General features: G+C 56.8%; 1 protein-coding gene across 1 annotated transcript; it reads right to left on the bottom strand.

Moving 5' to 3' along the window:
• Nucleotides 1-1,824: 1,824 nt before the first annotated feature.
• On the bottom strand, nucleotides 1,825-6,109 carry CPLANE2 (ciliogenesis and planar polarity effector 2). The gene is made up of 6 exons (XM_042951598.1): nucleotides 5,993-6,109; nucleotides 5,435-5,573; nucleotides 4,030-4,182; nucleotides 3,355-3,479; nucleotides 2,928-3,064; nucleotides 1,825-2,687 (listed from the first exon to the last, which is right to left on the bottom strand). Exons 1-6 carry the CDS (start codon nucleotides 5,993-5,995, stop codon nucleotides 2,438-2,440), a joined length of 807 nt encoding a protein of 268 aa, XP_042807532.1. The 5' UTR covers nucleotides 5,996-6,109; the 3' UTR covers nucleotides 1,825-2,437.
• Between the last annotated feature and the right edge of the window lie 1,959 nt (nucleotides 6,110-8,068).

Raw genomic sequence — 8,068 nt, forward strand, 5'->3', positions numbered from 1 at the left:
ACCAAAGCAGGGAGAAAAGATGGCTTTGTGACACTTCCCTGGAGCGGCCCCTCCCTCCAAACCCCCCGAGAGAGGAGCTTTATCTGGAGCCCAGACCCTCTCCCTGGATAACACACCCAGGACCCGCTACAGACTGTGGGGTGTCCAGAGTTTCAAGATGGCCAGAGCGGAGCTTCAAACCAGGTGGGAGGGCCCCTCTGAGGGCCGTGAAGCTGGCTCGAAACCACATGCGTGTGTCCGCACGCTCTTCTCACTCCCTTTCCATGTGGCCCTGCCCAGGGAACACACTGTAAGTGGAGTCACCTGCTATTTTGATAATGGCTCCCAGCTCTGCACTGCCACGGAGGCCCCCCGGATAAGCAGTCTGCTAAGTGCTGAAGGGACACGGCGGCAGGGCTCGCAGGGGCACAGAAAGTGGTGCTGGGAGGGCAGGTGGCCGGGCTCCCGGTCCCAGTCCCCCTGGCCTCCCTACCTTGTCCTTACGCAGGAAAACAGCAGAGAACTGTTCGCCTCCTTGGTTTGGGGTGAAGATGGGTGACAGGGTGATTCTCTGATTGGGGCAGGGCTAACCAGGAGAAAACTGGCCTGCGGGTACAGAGCGGGGACCCAAGAAGGATGCAGTAGCTTCCTTTCTGGGGGAGTTTCAAGCCCAGAGATAACTGGCTGGTGCTCACAACACAGGCACCTGTAGCTAGAGCATCACATTCAGGCCCAGAGGTGAACTTCACCGGGTCCCACTCCCAAGCTTTGCTGTTGCCTCCCGGGTAAGGTCTACTGGAGCTAAGAACGGAAAAGAATGGGCTGAGCCGGCTGCCTGGAAGCAGAGCTGAAGCCTGCAGGGGACAGGTCTATGGCTCAGGAGCTCAGGAGCAGGAGCCAACCCACCGGCTGTGCCACGGTGAGGCTTGGGGTCCCGCACAGGGACGTTCTTTCTCTGGGGTATGGGACAAGCTCAGGACTCAGCTCTGAACCAGCGCTGGTCCTTTAGGCCCCGGAAGGGGTGACCGACGAACCTGTGGGTGGTGCCCAGGGTAGGAGACATGGTAAATGCCATCAGGCAGGTGGTCAGTGTGCCCAGGAGGGTGAGCCAAGGTGGGTTATGTATGAACGTCCTGCGTGTGCCAGCAGGGGGGTGTGCACATGGGAGGAGGGCGGTGTTTTAGGACAAAGGCTGGTATGTGTGAGCATGTGATCATGCCTGTGAGGATGTGGTATACAAAGCTGCCAGGGCTCCCCTCTCAAGAGGCGGCTCCAAGGGTCCGCTGGCTTTGGGGGTCACATATCTGGGCCCCCAGGTCCTTCCAGCTGGCTCAGACTCAGCCCAGGCCTCAACCCAGGGTTCCAACCAGGGTACCATCAGGGGGTGTCTGAAAGTATAAAGGCCCTCTGCATCAGCACCGCCCCCTCCCCCCCCACCCCCCCCCCCCATACTTTAGCCTGCATTCACCAGTGTCTCTGGTGGATGGGGCAGGGGTGAGACACAAGAATGGGCACATTCCCTCACTTTCCTGCTCCTGCGCTTGCTGGCTTCCCACAGGGCAGAGCTGCCAAACAGGGCACCTCATTCTCTGACCCCACCTGGTCCAGTCCCTGGCCCTGCCCAGTGAGCTTTCTGATACCCCAGGCTGGCGGCGCCCTGCTTCCCAAGCCTAGCCTGACACCTTCATTTTCAAGAAAGGTACTGCCTGGAGGGCTCACCCCCTGAACATGAAGGTGGACTACATTTCCCAGCCTGCCCTGCAGCCCCATGTAACCATGTGACTGGGTGCTGGCCAATGGAAGGTGGGCAGAAGGCACACCCCCAGAGGCCAGGTCCGGGGAAACCTCCTAGGTGACCCTCCACTAGCAGTCACTCCCCCTCTGCTGACTGGATGCTGATGCCCCGGGGCAAATCGGGAAGCCATGTGTTAGAGACCTCAGAGTCAGGGTTCATTCAGCAGAGCCCCCAGATCCCTTCACTTCCAGCTGAAGTGAGGCTGAGCAAGGAAAACATTTCTATAGAGTAAAGCCACTGAGATTTCAGGGTTTATCTGAAACAGCAGATGGTGTTGCCTCAAGGAATACAGGCTCTTGATTGAAGTCACTTGGGGTCCAGCTGGGATGCCCCCCCTTTCCAGTCACCCTTTCTGGGAGGACAGCAGGTGGGGGGTGCGGGAGAAGCTTGAGTCCTGAGGCTCTGCCCCTATACTTCCTCAGTTTCCAGAGCCCAGACCCTCCAAGGTGGAGGGAGAAGGCCAGGGGGCCCCCGGATGCCCTTAGGCCACTGATGCACAGAGCCTCGTGTCCCCACCTCACTGCTGTGATTTCTGCAAGGAAGGTGCCTCCTCATCCTCCTGACAGGCCCCTCTGGCCAGTCCTCAGGATGAGGTCAACGTTCCTGTCTCAGCCTTAGGACCTGGTCCTGCCCTCTGCCTTGCGTCACGGTTGGGAGTAGAGATCAGCTGGGGGAGTTCTCTGAGGTGTCGGGGAGCAGGCCAGCTGCCACCTGGTCCTGGTGCCACAGCTGTTCCGCCAGGCCATTGAGCACGTGGGCAATGTCGGCCAGCCCAGCCCACCCATCCAGCGTGCGCCCATCTGCCAGCCGCCGCCCCGGCACACTCTTCACCCGAAAGAGGGGCAGTTCCCAGGCCTGCCGGAAGGCTGTGAGGTCACGCTCAGGCACATCAGTGTGCATGTACTGGTCAAATCTGGAGGAGGGTCAAGGAGCCTGGCCGGGTGTCTCTGCTTACCACCTTGTCGCACCCAGCCTCAGCCCTCTTCCCCGGAGCCCCATCCGGTGGGGGCAGGGGGGGCGGCTGCTGCAGCCTTTAAGATACTGTCCATGGGCGTAGAGCCCACAGCTAGGCAGAGGCAGGGTCCCTGATCCCCTTGCTCTGTGCCTTGCCAGGTGTGGCCTCAGACTGTCCTAGGGGCCACCCAAAGGATACTTGGAGCCGATGACCATCCTGACAACACCAGGGGCGTCGCCTGCTACTCGGGCCAGCTGTCCAGGGAGGTCTTCAAAGGAGGCACGGTCGGTGAAGGAGAAGAGGAAGAGGAAAGCATCTGTCTTCTCCTTGCAAGCCTGGGGAGGGAGAGGCCGATGTGAGGCTTGTAACCAGGGGGCCAGAACCTCCGATCAGCCGCAGGGCCCTGAGAAGTCTCAGCAGATCCCCTCCTTCCACAGGCCCAGAGCAGGGACTGGCTGGCCCAGGGCAGAGCTGGGGCTGAGACCCGGTCCCCACGGCCAGCTCAGCCTTCTCCTGCCCCCAGGCCACACCCAATTCTGCCTCCTGCAGACCGGGCAGGTACTCAGAAGCCCACCTCAGACCACCAGCTCCTCCCGGCCCCTCCCAGGCCCACCTGTGTGCTCACCGGCAGCATGTGGTCGAACTTTTTGAGTGCAGACTCCCCGCAGTCCCAGAACTCAAAGCGGAACATGACAACACGGTCACTGGCCTGCAGTTTGGCTGGCCAAAATACCACGGTGGTCTGGATGCCTGGGGGAGGGTCAGCTATTCAGCATGGGAGAGGCGGAGTGGAGAGGGGCCAGGGGCCAGGAAGAAACAGGAAGAAGATACGTCCCCGGTGGGTCCACCAGCCTGGTGCGGAAAGCATAGTCGCTGACCCGGGAAAATTCTCAGGCTGATGGGGGGAAACCGAACTGCTCTAGAAGAGTCTCCAGCCTGCCAGAGAGATGCAGCCCCAGCCCCAGCCATGACAAAGCAGCTCCACTCGTACGTACGAGGGGACCCGGACGTACTGGATACTGGAGGATCCAGTTGTAACCTGCTGGTCAATCAGCATCTAACGGAAGGAAACCGGAAGAGAAGATCGGTGTTCCCTGAGCACCCATCTTGTACCAGCTCGGCGCGAGGCATGTTACCAACACGATCTCTAGTACCAATCCCACAATACACTGGGGTTGGAACTATCATCTCTGACGAATAGAGGAGCCAGTGAAACGCCTTTCCAAGGTTGCGGAGTAGACGATGGGTCCAGGGCCAGTCTTTCCTCCACCCCAGGGAAGGCCTCCCGGGATGCACTCACCAGCGGTCTCATGGTGTACCACGGGTACCTCTAGGCCGGCCAGCTTGGCCACCAGTGCTGTCTTGCCCACGCCGCTCTTTCCAGACACGAAGAGCTTGTAGCTGGCTGTGTCGATGGCCACGGGTGGGGGCAGCACTGGTCGTTCCAGCAGCCCTGGGACAAGAAGGGAGCCAGGTGGGGTCAAGAGGCCAACCTGCGCTTGCCCCATCAGACCCATCAGCTCTAAGGGCTTTCTGGTGCCAGCTATCCATGGTTCTCTATACTCGGTACGGAGGCCTGGGACACAGGCAGCGTCCCTGGATGAGCTCTGTTACAAACACCTGTGCTCTGTTAGGTGCACCAAGGCCCATTCCAAATAATACCGAATTACTTTTCTTTAAAGTTTGATGCACGAGGGCCACCTGGGTGGCTCAGTCAGTTAAGCGGCCCACTTTCGGCTCAGGTGGTGATCTCACGGTTTGGGAGTTCGAGCCCCGCACTGGGCTCTGTGCTGGCAGCTCAGAGCCTGGAGCCTGCTTCGGATTCTGCGTCTCCCTCTCTCTCTGCCCCTCCCCTGCTTGCGCTCTGTCTCTCAAAATAATAAGTGAACATTACAAAAAAATAAATAAATAAAGTTTGACGCATGAGATTGTTTTTATTGATACTATTATGACCTGTTCTAGATTTCCCACATGTAAAGGCAAGGTTCTTCATAATTCTTTCCTCAATGGAGAAATATCAGCAAAAATATTCTCAGTTACTATAAATAAACTTGTTAGAATCAATACACTGAGATCTTTATGAATGCTTTTAATTTGCAAAAAAAAAAAAAACCAGTCTGAATTATGATACATGCATAGGCTTAGCATCTGAAAGTCCTCAGCTGTGGGTTGCCCTGTCATTCTATGGTCTTAAACCTCCTGGCGCTTTGTTTCTTCTGGTCAGAGCTGAGCTCTCACAGCAGATGCCAGGCCCCTCTGCTGACCTGTCAGTGCAACGCTGGGTGAGGTGGCTTCATCCTGGGAGACGTGAATGTCTCGTCTTTGAGACTGTAGGATATGGAAGAGGCTTGCCTCTACTTACCAGGCACAAGTCTGTAAGGTGTGCTGTTGAGGGCAGGCGGGAGTCTGTTGTGCAACATGCCCAGCAGAGGGCCTGGCACAGAGGTAAGAACTCAATCAACAGCCTCTCTGGTGACAGTGTTCTTGGCAGGGTTGGGGCTGTTTCCATGCTCCTGGCTCTGATGGTGGAATTAGCTCTAAGGAGATTCGGGGGCCCCAGGGATAGGGCTTCCAGGGGTCTCCAAGGTTGAGGAGTGTAGTAAAGCAGGCCCTCACTGCCCTACCGCTTTGCCACCTTCCCCACCCCTCCCAACAGGTGACACTGTTCTTCCAGGGGAGTGACAGGCTTAGGGGCAGGCACTTACCGAACACCCGTCTGCGGTTCTTGCGCAGGATGCAGGCTAAATACTCCTTGCCCTCGGCGCTCTCGTGCCAGTCTGGGACAATCACCGAGCCCGGGGCGGGTGGTCTGGCCATGGCCTGGCACCGCGACGGGGTAGAATGCTGAGTAGGGGAGGGGAGAGGGTAAATGTCCTGAGCTGGACCTGCCATCCCTCTCAACCTGCTCTCTGACTCTTCCTCAGAACCCCAGCTCCCTCCTTGGGGTGGGGGGTGGGGGGGCGGGCGTCATTTACTGCACCTCACCCTTATTATCCCCATTAGCGCTTTTGGAGTCCCAGTTTCCTTTCATGGTCTTGGGGGGTTACACACTCCCCGTCTCCCTCTTATTACCCAGACGGTGCAATTCCATAGTCCCTTCGTCCCCATACTGCCCCCTGGACAGCCATCGCATTATTGCCCCGGGGGGGCACTTACACAACCCCCTCTCCCTTGTCATCTCGGGGCAGGAGCGAGGATTTTTACCCAGCCCTGTTTCTCCTCTGCCTCCTCGATCCCAACTCCTGGGGCCACCCAGCCCTCACCATCAGAAGTCCCCGTCGGCGAACGGGCTCAGGCGGAGCTGGCCCCTTTAAAAGCCCACCCGCGCTCCCGCCGCCCAGCCCGCCCGGGTTGCTTCCGCCCGGCCTGCGTCTGGCTTCGGAGCGCTCAGCCTGCCTCGGCGTCGGAGCTTGAGGCGCATGTGCGGAGGCTGTTGTCAAGGAGACGCCGGGGGCGGGACTGGCCCCTCTCTTGTCTGCCGCTACCACCACGCGGGGGCACCTCGGACGGGGCCTAACCCTCCGGGGCCCTGGGTCCTTTCTATTGCTCAGTCCGATTCCCAGGTTTTCCTCCCCAAACTCCTCCCAAATCAAATCCCCCTCCACCAGGAGCCTTCTCTGCCTCAGTGACTCAGTTCCTTTTTGTATAAAATACTATTACCTCCTAGGGTTTTTTTTTTTTTTTTTTTTATAACAGTGCTCAGCCCATAGCAGTGCTCAATAAGTTTAGTTAGTGTTGCTTATTATTATTGTTATCGCTCTATTAATTCTGCTCGACAGGACCTAGAGATGAATTAAAACACCTATGGCTTCGTAAGTGGGGAAACAGCAGCTCAGAGAGGTTAAGGGACTTGCTCAAAGTCTTAAAAATGAGTCAGAGGGGGGCGCCTGGGTGGCTCAGTCGGTTAAGCGGCCGACTTCGGCTCCGGTCATGATCTCGAGGTCCGTGAGTTCGAGCCCCGCGTCGGGCTCTGTGCTGACAGCTCAGAGCCTGGAGCCTGTTTCAGAGTCTGTGTCTCCCTCTCTCTGACCCTCCCCCATTCATGCTCTGTCTCTCTCTGTCTCAAAAATAAATAAACATTAAAAAAAAAGAAATGAGTCAGAGAGCCACAGGAGTCTACCGGCCATTTATTGATTCATCCCATCCATTCAACAAATAATTACTGAGCACCTATTATGTGTTCTGCCCGTTCTAGGCACTGGCAATGGAAAGACAAGAGGTACTACCCTTCTGCGGCTGACATTTCAGCACTGAGGCCATGAGCCCCCCTCCACCTTTCCAGTGGGCACCGACCTGTTACCAGAAGGTGGGGGTGCTCAGTAAATGCCTGTTAGTTGCACAGGATGCAGGTGGGTCCTTGCTGAGAGGTTATCTATTACACTTAATTTTTACCAGTATCTTCGTGCAAGTAGCACGAAGATTTGTCCTTCAAGTAGGACAAATTTGTCAAGTAGGACAAATCACTGCTTTGTAAGGAATAATCTGTAAGTTAACCTTTATTGAAGGCCAACTCAGTGCCAGACAGTGGGGGCTTTACAGAGGTTAACTTCGTTTAATTCTATAAACAAACCTGTATGGGAAATATTATCGTCTCTCTTTTCTTTTACAGGTGAGGAAACTCAGACAACATGATTATCTGGGGTCACATCACACAGCTGGCCAGTGGCAAAACTAGACTCAGAACCCAGGATTCCTGGACTCTGAACATCTGTTCTGCCAGGCTGGGTCTCGTGTTTTTTTAAACTTTGTCCCCAGCCACTAGGAGGTCCCTTCTTAGTCATGCCAAAAGCAGCCAGAGGGCCATCAACCCACAAAGCATCGAGGTCCATTATGTCCGAGAGAGTAGAGGGGACGTGGCCGTATAAGACAGGGTGCTTGCTGTCAGTTGCTTCCACTGCAGCTAGGCGGAAACATAACAAATGAGCACTGATTTCTCCGGGATTCTGCAGCTTGAAACCCCTGCCCACAGTCCCAGGTTGCTCAGCTCCCTTTCCTGCCGTTCTTACCGCACCTGCCCAGACTCAGGATTGGTCACGCTGTGTGGAGCGCCCTCTCTCCGTGGACCTGAAGTGCCTCCGTGGCAGGGCTCAGATCTGACTTATCTCTGAGTTTCTGCACTTCATCGTTAGCCGTGCCCCGTCTTGGCTCTTGGAGGGCTTGGAGGGCTCGGGGAGTGTGAGGAAATGAAGCAGCTTGGCAGGATGAGCTTGCCAGTTATCCTGGAGGCCAGATGTGAAGTCCTCTTGGACAGAGGGGGAGGCCGGTGATCAGAGGATCTAGGGGCCAGAGGTTTTGGGGGGAATCAGCCTTCACCGCCCTCAGGAGCTCCTGGAGAGGAC

Source organism: Panthera leo, chromosome C1 (genome assembly GCF_018350215.1).
Source record: "Panthera leo isolate Ple1 chromosome C1, P.leo_Ple1_pat1.1, whole genome shotgun sequence".
NCBI lineage: Eukaryota > Metazoa > Chordata > Mammalia > Carnivora > Felidae > Panthera > Panthera leo.

What these genes read in the sequence shown, in the direction of transcription:
- CPLANE2 (XM_042951598.1), bottom strand. An exon ending in GAACCGCAGACGGGTGTTCG is followed by an intron (nt 4,183 to 5,434) that starts GTAAGTGCCTGC and finishes TTCTTGTCCCAG; the next exon opens with GGCTGCTGGAACGACCAGTG. An exon ending in AGGATGGTCATCGGCTCCAA is followed by an intron (nt 2,688 to 2,927) that starts GTATCCTTTGGG and finishes ACCCTCCTCCAG; the next exon opens with ATTTGACCAGTACATGCACA.